Source organism: Rissa tridactyla, chromosome 4, assembly GCF_028500815.1.
Source record: "Rissa tridactyla isolate bRisTri1 chromosome 4, bRisTri1.patW.cur.20221130, whole genome shotgun sequence".
Lineage (NCBI taxonomy): Eukaryota > Metazoa > Chordata > Aves > Charadriiformes > Laridae > Rissa > Rissa tridactyla.
This window is the reverse complement of record NC_071469.1, coordinates 6962679-6982027: the sequence shown is the minus strand read 5'-3', so window position 1 is coordinate 6982027 and position 19349 is coordinate 6962679. Positions and strand designations below refer to the sequence as shown.

Below are 19349 nucleotides of genomic sequence, written 5' to 3'. Positions count from 1 at the left end.
AATGATTAAACCCGTCCTGTTACATGTCAGGAAAAGCTTAAACTGAAATTGTGTAGCACAGCCGTTAGAATCATAGAATGTGTTGGGTTGGAAGGGACCTCTAAAGGCCACCTAGTCCAACCCCCCTGCAGTAAGCAGGGACATCTTCAACTAGATCAGGTTCTAGGACTGTGCAACACTGATGTCACAGCTACATTTTAAGGAAGAAAAGGAAGAATTCAAAGTTACTAATTAAAAAATCAAAACAAGCAGAAATATTATCAGCCAAGAAAATAACGTAGACCCGTTCAGATGAGAAATCTATCGTAAAAGGTAATGTAAAAAACAAAAACGCAAATGTAGAAAGCAATAGTCTGCACCACTGTGACTTGGTAACATAAGGAAAGAGGTGCAGTGAGACATTAAATAGGCAGTAGAGAAAATAATAGACTAGAAGAGGAAAAACCCCTGAAATTCTAGCTTCAGGCACTGCTATATGAATAAACAAGAGCACGTATGTATCTGATATACAGTAAACTCAGTAGCCTTGTAAAAATTACCCTTTTAAATTAATCCCTCCTTGAAAGGAACAGAAGACTTACAACATTGAGTGACATGATGATCATAAAATTGATACAGACTCCAGTGCCAGACGTTGCAAACTGCCAATACTTCTTGATGAAATACCACTTGAAAGAAGCAAACTGTTCCATGGCTACCAGGCGATACACCACAACCGCAAACACCGCAGTGAGGACCAGCGAAATCTATGGGTAAGTGTTTATGAAGAGAGATTTTAGAACAAAATAAACCACATCCGGAATGATTTCCATTGCATGAATAAATTAACAGGTTTTTTAAAGATTGCCATTTGTTTTGGTGAGCAGAATTCAAGAGAATGAAAATACTAGATTGATGAATTAAAACATTTCTTTACTGTTCTTTTACAATATATTACATCTTTTAAAAGAGATCCATAAGCAAGCAGTAAGACCGAGACAATCCGTTTTGCCTGTATTATGTAAATCCACTGACCACAATGAACGCGCTCAAGCCTTGCGTTACCGTTTACATCAGAATAAGACTAAAGGCTACGACAATTCCAATATTATTAAACATTACCATGAAGAATATTCCTGAGACAGACACCATCAGTCGACTGAGCTTGTCCGGGAAAGGCTGAAATGGTTCGGGTTTTCCTGTGATGGGATTTACTCTTTCCACTTGGGAATATTTAGCTTCAAACTGGGGGCGCAGCTCTTCCTGGAACGACAGGGTAGATTCCATTTGTTGTAATACTTATTTCACTGAAGTATATGTGATATAAAGCAGGAAATTTATATTTTTCATAATGCTTCAACTCATATATCCAAATAATTTGGTCTCTTGAAAATCCTTGGAAACAGTGCCAGACACCGACAAAGAAAATAAACCATCACAGCATTCCCTACTGTGTGAGGGTATTAAAAGGATCATGGGTCATAATACTGACTTAAATGCTAGTTTCTCTGCAAAAATTGATAAGTAAACTATAAATTAATGCCAGTTATGATGGTGCTTTTTGTGATACGAAACCATTTATTAAAAGCCACCAGCTTGTACCTACGCACCTAGGGAAAGCTATAAAACAAGGAATGATAAAGTCTTTATTGACTCAGACTGCGGCTGAGTCACCAATATAGTTAAATTACACCTGCGTTCACTGGTGATTTATGACCTAAAGTAATAAAAGAATTTGATTATTGCTGATGTTGATAGTAGAATGGTAAAGGATAAGTTATGCCTCTCAGAAGGATATAAAATCTAGTTTCTGTTCCTCTGCTTGTCCTGGTCCTGTTTTTAAGCAGGATTAGGAACTTCCAGTATAAGAAACCATAGAACTGAAAGGCATCTGTGCTGACGTCAGTACTAGCTCCTGTCCTCTCTACGTGCAGCATTTCCACCCAATTTTTCAAAGGATACTTTTAATAAACGTAGAATTACATTTGAAATTATAACGCTAATTGCAGAAAGCAAGCATCCTTGTCTAGTCCCAAGTGTGCTTGTTTATTCTGCAACTAGTGTTATAAACGCAAACAGAATCTGAACGGCCAACTCAGAGTACTGACATACAACATGTATTGATATTTACACTTAAACCACGCTGGTAGCAAGATTTAGAGGTTTACTTCTGTTTAGTCTTACCTCTTCATCTTCCCAGTCTATGAGGTCCCAGTCATAGGTTAATACAGCTCTCCGTCTTTTCCAAAACTCTAGAAAGACTGTAGCTGTGGAAATCATCAACTGCATTTTAATTATGGAAAAGAAAGAAAAAAGGCCATGCAGATCTCAAGAAAATCATCAATATGTAACATGCTAACTGTCATTAGCCACTTTCAGGCCGTTTTCCCCATAGAATCTGAAAACTGTGAGTAACTTCAGGATAACCGCTGTTAAAATCGGAACAGTATTTTGCCGTGTCCATCTAAGAATAGTTTTTTTTGCTGTCTGCTGTATCTGCACAGAGATAGGTACCTCTCAACATGAGACACTGCCATCCCTTTTAGATCATCATTTTGCTTTTAATTTTATTCAAAATATATATGGTTTAAAAATCTTTCTGTGAAGAAACAAGTATACATATATACACAATAGCACCTATTAATAAAGACTTAATTTTTATTCAGTTCAAATCAAGACAACCTCACTTCTTTCCCAGCTATACCAGCTTTATCCTGGAGTAGGTTTACTACTAAAATATTTCTTTAAACAATTATTTCTAATCCATCTGTGAGATCATAATCAGATTCTCCATGTACTTGGTGCTTTTGGTGCGTCCTATAAAACTAATTACAAGGAATAAATAACTCCAAGTTTCCCAAACACTGTAGTTTGCCACGGAGGGTAAGACACCGTGTTTTGGTGGGATTCCTGACAAAACGTGGGGTTGTCCAATTGTTCCCTGGAAAACAGTGATTTCAAATAGGGAGAGAGAAAATTTGCTTCCTTCTGGCAAGCCAGCTGCTCAGAAGAAGGATTTCTAACTCAAAATGAACAGGGCGGTCTCACATACCTACCTTTTCCTATATTTCCGTATTATGTTTAACACCTTATTGGGTTTATATATATATATCATCACTTTATACATTTATATATATGATTTAACCATATACGCTATTAAAGCCCAATGACTAGAAGTTAGCAGAAGTTTACCACACTGCTACCCATAAAAAAAGGATGGCTGAATGAAAGGAACTAGAGTCTGAATATGATTCCTTGGTGGTATCTTCTTCTATTCTTCCAAGCATGGATCTTCAAGCACGATTCACCACAGATTTCATTTAAGGTTCAGATGCTCCTAAGCAGAACAGCACACAGCTCTCCTATTTAAGCAAAAGTGGGGTTTGCACTTGAGCAATCCGAGGGTGAAACAACCTTTTCTCACTGTCACTGGAAGCGCTATCACAACCAGCGCAGCGCGAGACTCCGAAATGTTACAGAAGACACCACCTTGCAAGAGAAATCCCTTTCCGACGTGTGAGGACTCAGGAGCAACGTAAACCCCTGCTATACACAAAACAAACAATACTTTTCTTGTGTGATGGAACAGGTAGGAGAAACACAACACATCCTGCGAAACACAGCGTTGGGGCTTCCTCTGCATGTCAGGCTGCTCTAGGAAGCCCACCCAAGATACCCACTAGCCCTGTGCCAAAGGTAGTGTGTCTGTAATCGCACAAATGAAATAATTCACTTAGTTACACTCAAAGGTAATACAAATTCTGGAAGTGCCCCAGTTATCGGGTATAAAATAATGAATTTTAAATCCCACTGACTTCAAATACCTGAGTCAGAGAAACTGAAAGCGAGCAATTGAATTAGTGGCTTTACTTTCCCCAGTGCTGCAACTGAAGAAAATAAGGGTGGGCTTCTGAAGTACGTGCAACATTTTTGGACTGGGAAGTGTAAATGTCCATGGAAATTTTGGAAATAAAATGAGGCAGTTGTGGTCTAGAAGTAATACTAGACTGCGGACAAATTGCACCCTCCGTTGAATAGACACGAATCTTATAATGCTATTTATTTCATTCTGTCTGTCCTCTAAGATCTGAGATAACCATCTAGATGAAGCAGGTGAGGCCCAATCCCTAACTATAGCTGTCAACTAAAGCACCTCTTCCAGAGTCACCTGAGCTCTTAAAAAACGCTGCAATACTCTCTTTCATACGGTAGAATAGAACTCATGGTAATTTTGCTGTGCTACAAGGCTACTGAGAAAAAAGTGTCAAAAGATAGAGGTATTAAAAAAAAAAAAAAAGGATGTTGGGAAAAAAAATAATTCACAAAACTTATCTTGTGGTGTAACCTTCTCCTTTAAACGAGTGTGAAAAAACATCAGAATTTTGAAAGTATGTGTCCAGTTCTACTGGACTGGATCCTTCCTGGCTTGCCTTTATTTTTACTCTATCACCCTGTTAACGCCCCCCGCCCCCCACTGCTCTCCCTGCAATCAGGCCCCCCCACTCCCAGTTGCTAGGCACTTCTTACTGACTCAGCTCTTACCCTCATCTCCCAGCTCTGAAAATGCTAAACCTTGACTTTTGTCAATTACCTCTGTAGAAAAACAAGACATACAATAGATGACTAATCCAACCATTTGAACATCAAGGCGAGAACATTCATGTTCTAACATCGCTTTGACCTGGCGGTTTCTTTCTGACTAATCCTGCTGCTCAAGAGTTCTGGATAATTTACAGTGTAGAGGGTCACACTACAAGCCTCCTACAGAAAACATTACCTGGTGCCTCCTCCCCTGCTTTTTCCAGGGCACATCGCTTCCTGTTTTACAGCTCCGATTGCCGTTCCGAATTTTAAATCCCATAATATATGGTGTACTTCCTTTTTTATCGGTCCAGCATTTTGGTATAGACCCACTGATTTAGGGATTTTTTACTCAGTGCTCTGCAATACAGTCTGCAGTTCTGCCCGTTGTACGCTTCCAAAAGTTTAATTCTTATTTATTTTATGTTTACTGCCCTTACACTGCCAGTGCACGCACTGATGAAGAACTAAAATCTCTTGGCATGTGCTCCACACAGTTCTTAACCTTTCAGAAGACAAGCAGGGTGATGTTTGATGGTTAAGACGGACAGGAAAGATTGGCTGTGTGTTGCTACAAAAGTTTGATGTTGTCAAGAAGAAATGATCAATGGCTGCTGTTAAATGCTATGGAAGGAAACAAAAGAGCAGAGAAAGAAAGAAACCCAAACAAAACCGAGACCCCGAGACTATTACGTGACCACATCTCTTCCAAATGTTTTGCAAGATCCACTGTGTCAAAATGAACAGTGTGTTTATTTCCCTAAAAGTGTTTGGCAAAGAGTATTTTCAGTAAGGAGCTGGGGGACTGTCTCCTCTGCCTCTCCTCAGAGTTTGGCCATGGCCAGCCAGGCTCCTCCTGAATGCTCTGCTCTATTACCTCTCCAGTTTTATTCAGTCGGACTCCTTTACAGCAATAAAACCCGTCCTACAGAGTTGGTACCACACCTACTACTGAGAACTGAAACCGCCTCCTAATAAATACAGGCTGAATGACAGCTTCGTCTCATCTCCCACCCCTGGGGCACTCTGCACCACCTTCTCTCCATATGGCCGCAGCTCCCCGTCGGTTGGGCTCACCGCTGGAGGTTTTGCCTTCCAGGAGCAGCGGGCCAGGACTCAGCGCCGGCATCCTGCCGTCACGCTGCAGGGGTGCCGTGCTCAGCCAAGAACGGAGTCACAAACACAGCATCTTCCCTTAGGCATTAAGTCACTCGGGTAAACAGCTTTCACTTTTCCTAACAGATGAATGGAACTGATAAGAAGTAAGAGAGAGCGAGTGCGCCTTCCCTAGCCCCACGCTGAGGCTGAGGGCAGCGCTGGAGGGCTGCGACTTTCACACCAGTGTAATACATAAACTTTAACAGAATTGCAGCCTAAATATTTAAGGTCTTGCTATTTTCAAATATTATATATCTATTCATAGATATATCTATGGCTTCTCAGCGCCATAACGTGTGCATGCTGGTGCGCAGTATACTGCCGACCCTAGGATATCGCTTGCCATTTGGTTAATGCTGCGTGAGATCCAGATTTGGACAGGAGAGTGTGTTGCTTGTTGTCAGATCTTGCGGTCAATCTGTGAGATGCGTGTCCACCCAGACACAGCAATGAATACGAGCTGGAAGCTTTGTTGATACACGCTGCAGAAAATCTCCTCTAGCGGAATGCTAGGTTCCAAAGAAAACCAATCCCGCAGTATCAGACTCCGTCCTCCCTCCTCACAGACCACCCCACCTCACGCCACACAAATAATTTACTTCCCCAAAAGGGATATTAGAAAGGCTAGAACTTGATCCCTGTCACAGAAAACCTTCTACTTGTCCTCTGCAGTATTTTCATGAAAACAGCACTAGTTGCTCCCATACAAACACCTCCTGTATATGCCATACCCTCAACACTTATCTCGAGGATAAGTTACGAAATCGTATTTGCACTTGATTCCTTAAAAATTTAAAGTGGAAACAGATAACAACATCGTGGCATTCCACTCAGTCACAAAATACGGAAACATTTCTCAGTCGCTCTTCACCACATACCAGCCTAGAATAAATATACCTAAAGAATTAAAGGATAAAAAAAAAAATAAATCACAGGTTTACTAGATTGGCGTATTAAAAGTTATATATGACATGCCTGACTTCCTCATTCTTACTTCAATCCAGTATTGTTTATATAAAACCTAAAGTGAGGATTAGGAGTTGTCACATTCGGGTCCCTGCCAGGTTATGTATTCCAAAGTAAGAAATAGTGACATCTGATAAATTCAGAAAATTAGAATTTAGATTGTTATCCTAAATTACTGTAACTGTGAAAATATTTGGAGATAGGATCAGACCCTATCTCCGGTCCCTATTTCTAGCAGCACGTTTTTCTTATTAGAACTCGTTTTGCTGCTTTCTTTTGTAGAAGACACGCCTTTTCCAGTTTTCATCTCCCAAAGTATACCGATGCAAACTCTGCGATGATAAAAACCTATCTTTTGTTAAATTAATAGTTGTACATGGAACAATAGCTTCTATAGTTTACAGAAAACAGTCGCCCTTCTGAAATACCGGTTCAAAGACTTTCCAAGGATTAGGCAATAAGCGCTGCCTACCCACTTGACCATAAATACTGCAATTTTTGTGGACTCTGTGACGACACAGCTGGGTGGTGGGAGCAGCGAGGTCGCTCGGGCTGGTTCCCAGCCAAGGGCTGCCCCACCTCGCCTGGCCTGGCCCGCACCGCGCGTTCCCGACCGGTGACACGCTGCCACCTCGCTCGTACCTGCCCTCCCCTCTTCCCGCCAGACTCAGCACACCCGGGGCCACAGCAGCATTTCAACAGGTTCTTGCGTATTTTGTGGAGCTCAAAGGTAAGTCTGAGGTGGTTTTTCTGCTTATTAAATAATCTTTTATATAGTGTTTGGAAAGCCAATCAGTGCTGTTGTAGCCAAATTCTACTTCTGAGTGTATTTCTGAGACAAGAATTAAAAATTATTTTCGATGTTGAAAATTAATTTTGCAATTCAAACATTAAAGCAGAGAAGTAGGAACCATATACAATGACAGTTTTTCACTCCAATTCGTACTTTTCATTATTGGTTATTTCTGCCCTTTATCAAGCAAATACAGATTTTTCTCAGAGTCAGTTCAGAGCCCATTTGAAATGCTGGGGGGGTTGGTGGTGGTGAAGGGAAGTATTCTGTATATGCTAATTTATACCAAATTTCTGTAAGGAAATTGTTCTTGCTTTTAGTGAGTTTAGTTACACCAAAAATAATCAGGAAATACACACTTGGGAAGCTCAGTCAGTGCACTTGTCAGGTTGTTAGCTAGCAACAGAGGGGGAAAATTAATTATAGAATACAATTCATATTTATATTCCTCTATAATTTGCTAAAAACTTACAAATTATTTTCTTTGTACAAAAATTAAAATACTTTTAAGCTTGAAATTTAATATTCATTGCTCATTAAATTTAGAAGCATCTCATCCTTGGAGGGCAATCCGAATTTTAGAGCAAAGAGCCACAGGAGCAAAAATCCAATACATTTCTGGGACCATCATTTGCTATTATTTCTTTCTGAATTTTAGAATATAAATTCTCTCTATCTTGCTATGTATTCGTTCCATCTATTTTTGGATCACTGACGTAAAGGTAAAAATAATCTGCTTTATGAGGCTTAAAATGCACAGGTAGGTGTGAGAGCTCTGCAAATACGAACATGTTACTCCAGACCACAAGAAACAAAGAAGTGCCGTTAGTAATTTGCTCATCATGTCACCGTTGACTACATAAAGTACTTTCTAATCACTTTGCTCCAGGAGGGAATTGGGCAATGTTCAATTTATTGACATGCAAAAGAATGCCCTTCAAATAGTTCTGAAGATTGACGTGATTATTTTCTTGACAGTTGCAGAAGTTTCGCAGACGTTACACCTACTGGTGCCAGGTGCTGGGTTGTGTTCAGGAAATCCATGTTGCAATTACTTTAACATGCCCCAAATCTACTTTTAAATACGGAATATGCCACTAGATATATACATTTATACGAAAGTCACCATATAAAAATTTATTAGGACACTTTTTTTCTGTGTAGCAGATATTTTCCGCACAACCCTGTGCAGTTTAAGGAGAACACAAAGCCAGATGCAATCTCAACGCAACCTTCATAGACTCAGAGGAGGTGGATCTGAACGGGACAAGGGCTTCACCCCGAGTCTCGGTGTCCAGAAGTCCATGTATGTACACCAGCAGCTTCATATTGCATACTTTCTGCTGTAAAGCAAGTTTAATCTTTATTAATAGCAGAATAACAAGGATTTTTGTAGCCTTTTTTCAATTCATTTCAATTAAAATAGAGGAGTGGGTGTGATATAGAACCACAGCCTCCTCAACGTGGCTGTACCTACATCAGCGTTTTAATCCACATCACTCCAACCCTTAAAGGGTGCTCAGTCAAAGGGGAGGAGAGATTGTGGCAAGTTCAGAGCAACCCCCTCCAGAAACGCGTGAGGAGTGGGTATCAAGTCCTCAGCACCTCTACACATCTCTTCCAACCGGGCTACACATTTTCCAGCACGGACACAATCGGTGCATCCTCAGTCAGGTTCACGCTGGAGGGCCACTTTTATGGGAAACCACATTCACATCTTGCTGAATTCCTCCAACAGGGGCCACCACACCTCTTCATAAAGTCATACACCGAAGGGGAAACTTTAACCTTCCCTTTTTATTGGACTTGGCTTTTTTTTTCCCTACCCAGCTGTCGTAGGTCTCAGATGAAATCGTACTCTAGCACCACAGAAACAAACGCGGAGTGCAAAATCCACTGCAGATGCGTGGTGGTGACCATCCTATGTAAAAAACTCATTTTTCATGCTAAAACAAGGCAGAGCTAATTTAGGTAACTGAACTGCAGCCTAATCCCGTGCCGATGTCATTTCTACACACTTCAGGTTACGCCAACTGCACTGACTTCCACCAAGCTGGTGCTAAGTAACATGAATACCAGTGAATCAAACAGCGAGACTTACTTTTTTCACTAATAATCTGTTCATAGCTTCCTTAAATGCTTGCTTGACCAGCTAATTTAAAGTTTGGGCCCTTCTGCAAGTTTTGCTTAATCCATAGCATGGCTGTTGAACTGCAATAGCGCTATTTGCGCAGTAAGCTCGAAAGGCAATAAGTATCTTTGAAGAACTTCAGTGTTTTTCTGAACGGTATGAATATTAATGTTGCACTAGAAAAAGAAGAGTTAATCATTACACACAAAAGGATTTCCAGGCAGCAGTTCATCGCAGCCTGAGAACTAAGAGTACACAACCTTCAAAGCAAGGAGGTTTCTTCTCTATGATCCCCCATGAAGAAAGTTACAAAAATAAGCCAATCGGGGAAAAAAAGACAAAGAATTCGTTCAGCAAGGATAGTGACTCCTTTGTACACTGCTCTGCAAATGAAAATGGCAGTTAAAGGGAATTGAGTGTAATTTCCCTACCTAATTTAGTTACATTGAATAAGCGATATGGCCAAATCCTCTTTGTTCGCCAATCGGACTATACAAGGAAGGAAAGACCATGCCCGTGAATTAAAGCAATAATTCTGTTAAAATGAAAGCATGTGTTTGAAAACTTTGTAATACACTAAGTTTTTTTCCTTCACTGTTTTGCAGCTATTATTGGCACTACCAAATCAAAATCTAATATTCAGGTTGCGCAGCATTTCATAGTCATCTGAAGGCCTATAATTCGTATTGTAAACATAACTGGAGCTGATAAATGAACTCCAAAGGGGTTTTCTTCAGCTTGCTTTTTTGGCGTCAGAGTAGTTGGTTTGACTGATCCTCAAGTAGAAATTTTCTCTTTTATTTTTTGCTAATTAAGTTACAAATGTTTTCCAAGCACAGGTCCTTCCTGCCATATAAGTGACCTTAACTTGGGAAATAAGCACTGCGGAGAAGTGGAACATACGTTAATACGCAGATTAAATGGCATTTTATCAATACACATGCATTTCAGGTAATGGAACCACCTTCTAACCACTAAACACAGAAAACATGTAAGAACAGACTGCAAAAGAAATAAGAAGAAAGCCAAAATGAGATACAACGACGTGATCTTTAATTATCATCTACTCATTGGTATGGCATTACCAATAGCTGACTGCTATCTACTGTGCCTCTACGTGCACTTTCCATTGCTCTGACAGTGTCACATACACAGAAACCTGGGGAAAATGCACAATTAAATGAAAAAAAAAAAAAAACAACCCCAAAACCAAACACAACAGTCCTCACCTCCTCCCCTCCAAAAAACCACACAGAAAACACCTATAGGAAAAAGGATGACAGTAGGAGGGGAGGCTGAATATGCAAGAAATAGCTACTTTTTCCAGGTATCTCCTTTCTTCAGCTGGCAAAGTACGCGCATACACAGACACCTAATTAACGATGCTGAAGATATAACTTATACTTTTTATTGTGCTGTCACATAAAAGGTTATGTGTGGGAGTTAAAACCTGCATGATCTCAACCTGTTTCATACATAGAAAAAACACAACCTCCCCCCACCAAAACCCCACGGATATACCGAACGGCATACCTGCTACCACCAAGTGACTTCAGGATGAGTTTTTCCTCACCCTTCTTAATCTAACATTTGAAAAATTAATGCATAACATAAAGCTTCCATATTCTATAGGAAAAGAAGTTTCCATACAAATTCAGCATCATCCATAATCCCTGGACTGATGTAGTTTTCAATTTGCTCCTGGCGGCATTCATATGACACTCATTGCTCAGGGTCACAAAACATTATCCATCAACTTTCAGGGCTAATTGTAACAATTATATTTCTTCGCAACGGAGCATAACTCTTTAGTCTGCTCTTGGAGTTGCTCCCTGCCCAGAAAACGTTGCCTCAAGCACGCCAGCCAAGTATGTATCGTTACCTCATTCTATAGCAAAGTGGGTTTGAATTATTCCCCTCTGAGTAGGAGGCCTGTTTGGAGAAACATGGAATTTTCTTGTGCAAAACGCTTTTGTTGATCATCGGTATTGTGTTAGGTCATTGTTTAAGTCATTAACACTCAGGAATGTAAAGTTTTCAGCATCATCATGGGGTAAACTACCGAGACTTCTATAGTATAACTCCAAGTTGTTTACTAGCTCATTTGGGTCTTAACCAAGTAGCTTTGTTTTGCAAATGAAATAATAGAAAAGTGAATTTCTTGCAGGTTCTCTATACAAGGAAAGAAACTTTGAAGTCAACACCATGCAGCCCTCCTGTGGAATGATTTTCATTTTTCTGCTTGTAAGGCTGCCGTGGAACAAATGCAATGCCAAGGCCCCAAAAGCAAATGACACAAATAACAGAAATACCTCAATTACAGATAACAATCAGTCTACAGTGCAACCAGCTCCACACGGACTCCTTCTGACATTAACTACTGCCATAAATCCTTCTACCATCAGCCACACTGCACCAGCAGCCGCCAGTGCCGAAGAAAATGTAACGAAGAAACCAGAGATGAGCACTCGGCCAAAGAGCACACCCCTGAGGTCCACTGATGGCACCACTTTCTCTTCAACTGTCATTATGGTATCAAATGGTGGAATAAATAACTCGGCCACAAACTTCAGCAGAATCCCAATGTCTCTAGCAACATTAACATCAACGGGCAACTCTTCTGGAGTGACCGAAAGCGCTGCAGCTGCTTCCACCTCCACAGTGACACCGAGTAACTCCACGGTCACCTACGGCACCCTTTCGGCTGCGGCGCTCCCCAGTGATAACCCTCCAGTCAACCCCACCTCGCTGTTCCCCACCAGCGTCACTCTGACGTCACCCCCGATGAAGGACAGTCCTACACCAAACCTCAACCCCATTCATCAGACAACAGAGCTGAATCGTAACTTTAGCAACAGTCCTACTACATCACCTAATTCAAAAGATGCCACTGAAGGTAAGTGTCTAACTAAAGTCCAACTGGTTTAATGAAAACATCATGCTGAAATCAAACCTTTTATTCATTGAACAGGAGACTTCATAAAACGTGTGAACTAGCCACTAATGTGACCTAGCACAGACTAAAACAAACACCCAAAATAAAAAAAAAATTTAAAAAGTTATTTGCTGTTTATTTGCTTTTTTAACACTTCCAAGAGTGGAGGAACCTAATGACAGGTGCTGCCCGTTCACACTGGAGTGGACCCGCAAAGCAGATGTGTAGAAATAACGATTTAAATGTGGAACACGTCAACTTATTTAAGTTCCGAAACTTCTGTGACCAAAGATGACTTCTTAGAAATACTTCCAAAGGAATTACTCATTATGCATTTAATTATCAAGTTGAGCATGTGTGGGAAAACAATGGAGCATAAAACCGTCATGGCACTTTTCTATCCCGCTGCTCTGAATCAGGTCTTCAGTAAAAGAAAGGGGAAGATTAGAAGACACAGTAATTTTTTGCCATTAATTAGCTTTCAAGCTTTCAACACAGGACTGAAAGGCTTATCCATCATATCCAGTAGAGTACGGTTTGTACTAAGAACTGAAGGAGCATCAGACTTTCACGTCTCCCATCATAGTTCTAATAATTACAATGTACCCGATTTTTAGATGACACGACTGAAAAGGAAGGGGGGTGGCAGAGCAAGTTCAGTTCCAAGAAAATCAGAAAACTTTAAAGAAAAGTTTTATGAAATGGGAGGAAAATCTTGGAAGAATGTAGTTATTCTGCTCACTGAACAGGTGCAGAAAGCGTTACTGGATTTCTTACTTTGCATACTGAAGAACTGGTACGCTAAAACTTAATCGCTTGACATTCAGAGGCTGCAATTTTAACTGCTGGCTTAAATGCTTACAAATAATTGCATTCAAAGAGCAATTACTGCTTATTTCTTTAAATAAAAGGACGGCAACTGATTCTGTAATTAAACCTGGAACTTTTTATTTTTTTTTAACTAAAAACTCCTTTAGCCTTCTGTGTTTTTTTTTAAACCTCAGTTATTCCCTTTGAAGTCAAGGATGGAGATGCCTATTTTCCTTTACAAAGGCAGGGTTTCTGCGGAGAGGCTGGTTGAGTCACAGTCTGCCAAGTATTTCAGAGCCGTGGCGGAAAGTCTCATTCCACAAAGCCCTCACCCGCTATAAAGCGAGAGTGAAGTATCTGAGCTTACAGATTTATTATTCTCGTTCGACTGTCTCTTCTCTCTTTCCTTTTCTCCTAGAGAAAATCCACAGAGGAGGAGTAATAGTTGGTGTCACTGTGGGAGCCATTTTGGGATCTATATTAATTGGTCTGATTGGATATTTTATATGTGGTAAGAAAAGGTCTGAGTCATTTTCCCACAGACGGCTTTACGATGATACAAGGAATGACCCAGGTAAGGAAAAGCACAAGTGTCTTGCACAAGAACATTTTATTTTTTCGTATTTCTGCACAGAGCTGTTTAAACAGTCTGGTCTTACTGAATTATTGGGAATTATATCACTGACTCCAGTCAAACTAGGTTTCAACTGACAGTACTTCATTATTTTTAAATTTTAGCTTAACCAATTCTCCCCTGAACGCTGCGTCTCCCCCTTACAAGTTATTTTTTTTACCTCCAAAATATCAGGAAATATCACCTCTAGTATCACTGAACCTCTCTCTCTTCAAAGAATTACAGGAGAGTTCAAAACTATAGCTCAAAAGCTCTCACAAACTTTGATTAGCTGAAAACAGCTGAATTCCTTGCTCATCCAACTTCAATTACAGAATGAGGGATGAAGCTCTATCTGTTTTTAGGAGTAAAAACATTTTTAAGAGGTTTAAAAAGATTACTTTTGTCTTCGCCATGAATATGTATAAACTCGTATTAAAGTGTAATCACACGGTGTCCAAACATTTGTATCCTGTTCCTGGACTTTATTTTCAAATGTTTAAACAAATGCTGAGAGGCTAAACACACTTTTTTTCTCATATAAAATCAAAGCAAAATAAAACTCTGGCAGTACGCCTCTTCTGGCTCAAATGCAAGAGCTGAAAGCTGCCAGAACGTCAGATTAGGAACTGGCTTTGAAAGTCGACCACCCATGTAGTCCTGAACGGGTGTTACTGGGAGGACACGTGTTATCCTCAGACGATTGTGAATCAGGGCCTTCACCCTTGGTTCATCTACATGCAAGAAAGATGTTAACTAGATTTATCTGCGACGGACGGCTGAACTAAACTGTGTGGTAGCCAGCATACGGGGATAAGAATCTTTCAGGGAATACGTAAAAAATAATCACATTATCCTTTCAGTTCTCCACTTAGACAACTCAGTTGGCCCATACGATACGAGTTTTGGATGTGCATCAGATGAGAAAACCAGCATGGCAGACAAGGCAGAGGAAGACAACGCAGGGAGCCCACCCGATGGCATCCCTATGGCTGACATGACACCACCCCACCTTTCTCCGTAATGTTTGCTTCAGATGATACTCTCGCTTGTTATCTAGACGCTTTCAATTTTCCCAAAACGATCTGATAGCTGTTATCTTACAGCCACTACCGCGCAAACAGAAAAAGCAAGGGAAAAATCACCCGATAGGCTGATACGCACCAAGCAGGGCCCAGTAACAGAGCATCACTCTTCTACTTTGTAATTAAATCATCAACTTATGGTTTTCCTGGAAGGTTATTACACTTGCTTTCTTAGGAATAACGCAGACAAATAGCACCCAGGTCAAATTCTGCCTTATGCAACTTTGGTCTAGAATGCAGACATTGTAACAGCAAAATTTGAGCAGGGCTGCAATGACATTTTCACATCAATATAAAAAAATCCCACGTTTAACTACCTTGAGGTGAAACTACTCTGTCCAAATAGAATTCCTCTCTGATAAATGACATAGGGCATAATTTTCCCCACTTTACATTAGTACTTTCCTCAGTGAATACGACAAAAAGAATTAGGTTTACTTGGATTACTCAGAGGTTGAAGTTTGCTGGGGAGAATGGAACTACTGAGTAACACAAACTACATTTAACCTTTGACTATGATGACACGGAGTTAAAATTGAAGGGAACAAAAGAAGAGGAGCTTCTATTTATCCATCAAACTGATCTGTTGTTTGCATTGCAGGCTAGATCTGCAGAAATGATGTAAAAGGTTTTGGTACAGGTTAGAGAGAAGAAATACTTAACACGAAAGGAAAGGAATTACCTCTGCCATGTATATAGATACCCTAAAAAGCATGGTCTGGTTTTGTCCAGCTAAAGTGTAAAACTATAGCAGTATAATGCAAATAATTGCACGGTTTATCTGTTTGCAATAACCAGACATGTCTAAATAGAAAGAAAAAAAAAAACATGAGAAAGACATACTTGTAAAGGCATAGAATAAACAAAATAAAGTGCAGAGAAAATAACTACTCACATGGGACACGTACTTGTTCCTATGACTCTGTTAAAATGCTTTACTTAGTGTGGAGGCTGTGGATCATGTCGATGGATTTATCTCACTAACTGACTGTGAATGTTGTAACGAGGGTTCATTCCATATGTAAATTACATATGCACGCACACACCAGAGAGAAACAACGGCAGTCACACCGCAGACGAGTAAAACAGGTATTTATTTCAAAGCATTTAAAAGGTTTAAGAACTGAGCGGACACGTGCAGTGTTGCCATTCCCGCAGGGGTCAGTCGCGAAATCAGCACACTTCTCCTCAAAACCAGAACCTGATTTCTAACACTGTATCCAGAGCGTTGGGTAGCAGACTGAGAATCTGAGACAAGTTCACCTGTATTAGGTGCTCCTTGAAATTAAGAAAAATGTAATATTCAGCTTTCACCTTCCTGAGCACATATATATGCCATCTTTCCTGGCAATGGTAAAGCAGAATCATGTAAGCAAAAACTGCTCCTTACGCTTGAACCTTGGCCTCAGCTGAGAATGGAAAGAGCTCTCTCTAAGGAGAACGTGAAAACAGAGATGAAGTGATGCTAAGAAGCTATCAGAGCTGTCTACACTGGTAACCGTATAACCAAGTGACATGTATTTGAGGAATTCATGAAACTAATTATTACTAATTGCAAGGCTGTCAACAGCAAGATTATGAATGAAGAAATGTCACTGAGGCAAGCAATCAGTGTGCCCTTCAGTTATACTTTTATCATGTTAATTTTTAACAATCTAATTATGATTTTTGTATGTATATGCATGTGCTTACATTGTCTATGTACCTCTTTGATGTTCTGCTTTGTATGGGGTTTTTTTGTTTTTTGTTTTTACCAGGCCAGCCTCCAAAATTTGTGACATTTGTTCATCCTTCACTTTAAGTTAGAACCGTTAACAGTTACCCATACATATTATGTAAATAAAGCTGTTGGGCGCCATTTGACTCAAAATTGTAAAACTCTGGCTTGAATTCAGACAGTTGTCCGTACGTGAACTGGTGTTATTTTCTCAGGGTTTACATAGACAAACATTTACATTGGTAAAATGAATTATCTCTTGTTCTAATACCAGTCTTTTCTACTTTCCGGCAGCAAAATTCTATTAGCTTCAGTGAAAGCTAATTCCATCAAGCATTTCGTGCCGGAGCCGTTACATCTGTCTTGCATGTCACTATTACACTGACCTTCTAAGAGAGGCAAGACTGCTCCTGGTAACTCCTGTTCAAGAGCGGCCTCTGCAGGTATCGCCCTGCTTGGCTTCATGCCCCATGACACGATGTGTGCGATGTCAGAGGGAACGTAATGAGATATTCAGACTGAGAATTTGAATATAAATGGTTAAGTTGCCGTAAGCACTTAACATCAACTCTTTCCTATACTTCCCTCTAATTAGATCCCATGTCCTCTTTTATTCTGTAAGAATTCTCTACAAGACATGATTTTTATATTGACTCCAGATCAGTAAATTAACCTACATGTTTGCCTTTAAAAAGACTTCTGCCTGCATGATATAAAATTCAGGATGCAAGATATTTAAGACGCTAAAGACAGTCATTACATTAACAATAAAAAGTATTATTTTCACCCACTACTATCATAGAAATTGAAGTTGATGAAAACAGGAAAAAAGTTTGTGAGACAAAATCATAATCCTTCTTTAAAGTTTATCAAGAGCTATAATCTCCCTTTACCCAGTAATCATAAAAAAGGGTCAGATGAACTAAAAGTACAAAACAAATAAAAATGTACTTACCCCAAATAGCCATGAAAATAGCAAAGAAGACAGTCCCTCCATTATCAAACAAATGTGTAACCTGAATAGAAAATAAATACATCAGGAACAAATAATATTGCCACCTTATCTTTCGGCCCCAAGAATCCCAGAGTCTGTAACTGGTGGCAGAAACTTAGAGCTAAGCATTCTAATAAGAAGCCCTACTTGCATGTTTCTTCTACTGCGGTTTGTCCCCCTCTGTCTTTCAGTACAGCTTGAGTTCTGGTTTTCCAGACTGTCACTTCGTGCATTTCCAGTCTATTTCTTTCACAGACTCTAAGAGCTGCTCTGTCCATGCCCAGACAGGCTAAAAATTCCTCCAGAGTTCTACTCACGTGCTGGGTCAAATTTAACCTCAGCATGTTACATTTTAAGGTTTTTACAAGCTTAAGTAACTTCTGTCTTTTCACTTTTCCTCCTCTGTTTATTACTTAGTTAATGTCTCTTTGGATTCCATTTTCTTCTCCTAAGCTGTCTTGCAATTTCTTTGCAGGTAAAAATAGTATATATGCCTTTTCATCCAGACATCTCAGCCTCTCTAATTGCTGACATTTTATCCTTCTTAAAAGGCTAATGCCACTAAACTCTCACAAACATTAAATAAATTCTAAATACCACTCCCCCAAAACATAAATTCTAAAGCACGTAATTTCACCTCCTGAATGCTCTCCTTTGAGCTGGATTTATCCCTTATCTTACTGCTTGTTGTAAGATCTTTTGGGCAGAATAGATATTCTGCTGTAAAGTCCAAGGCTTACCGATAGAAAACAAGCAGTAATTAGTTTTTGCATGCCTATAGATCACTCTAAGCATCTGAGGGGGTGAATCTGATGTCTCACCTACTATGAATCCAAAAATCCAGAACTACTTCTATTCAAGCCATAGTATGAAACAGTATTTAGGAAGCTGAAATTAAGATCAATGTACTTTGACTAGGTTTAAAGTTGCCAATTTACAGCACTGTAATTTATCCAGGGATAACGGGCCTACATTTCTTCTAGTGAAAGGTAGTTTATGATGGTTCTGAGCATTAGTAAGCAAAGTACAGACTTCAAATTCCTATTTGAAAAAAAAGGCACAAATCATTATACAATAATAGAGCAAACTAACTTCTCATCAACGGGCATATGTTAGAAAAAGGATCTGAAAGGAGAGGAAATAAGAATAGAATGTCTTGAAACAGAATATTCTTGAAAAGACTTTACTTCCCTTGGTGTTGACTCTCTTGATGACTTAAGCACTAATTTTTAAGCTTTTAGCATGTAAAGAAACCCATCCTTATGCCAAAGGAAGGGCACAGGTAACCAGATGTAGTTTTTCCGTACTGTGACCTTTGCTTATATCTGAAGTTACTCTGGCCAGCAGGAATGTTCTGTACAGGAGGTGTGCCGGGATGCCGGGGCTGACGGCCCGCCTGGGGCAGGTGACCTAACCTGCTCCTGCGAGAGCTGCCTGCTGCAAGGAGAACCCGTCCTGCTGACAGACTTTCATTCTTCCTGAGAAGGCTGGCATTGTTCCTTCTGCCTCCCAAATTAAGAAAACTAACTCAGGAAAGCTGAAAAAGTTGATAGAAACAGTGCTGCTTGCCTCTACTTTATTTCTTAT

General features: G+C 39.9%; 2 protein-coding genes across 4 annotated transcripts in view; one reads left to right on the top strand and one right to left on the bottom strand.

Annotated features, from left to right (window-relative positions):
- Nucleotides 1-19349, bottom strand: part of ANO3 (anoctamin 3) — a 210878-nt gene that overhangs the window by 19256 nt on the left and 172273 nt on the right. For all 3 annotated transcript variants that reach the window (XM_054200150.1, XM_054200152.1, XM_054200151.1), the window contains exons 13-16: nt 17724-17784; nt 2164-2246; nt 1102-1242; nt 582-746 (exon numbers count right to left, since the gene is read on the bottom strand). In XM_054200150.1, coding sequence (XP_054056125.1) covers nt 582-746; nt 1102-1242; nt 2164-2246; nt 17724-17784 — 450 coding nt within the window. The remainder of the gene's footprint in view (nt 1-581; nt 747-1101; nt 1243-2163; nt 2247-17723; nt 17785-19349) is intronic.
- Nucleotides 11814-14990, top strand: MUC15 (mucin 15, cell surface associated). Its single transcript, XM_054200153.1, has 3 exons — nt 11814-12504; nt 13772-13927; nt 14830-14990. The coding sequence occupies exons 1-3, from the start codon at nt 11814-11816 to the stop codon at nt 14988-14990; spliced, it is 1008 nt and encodes a 335-aa protein (XP_054056128.1).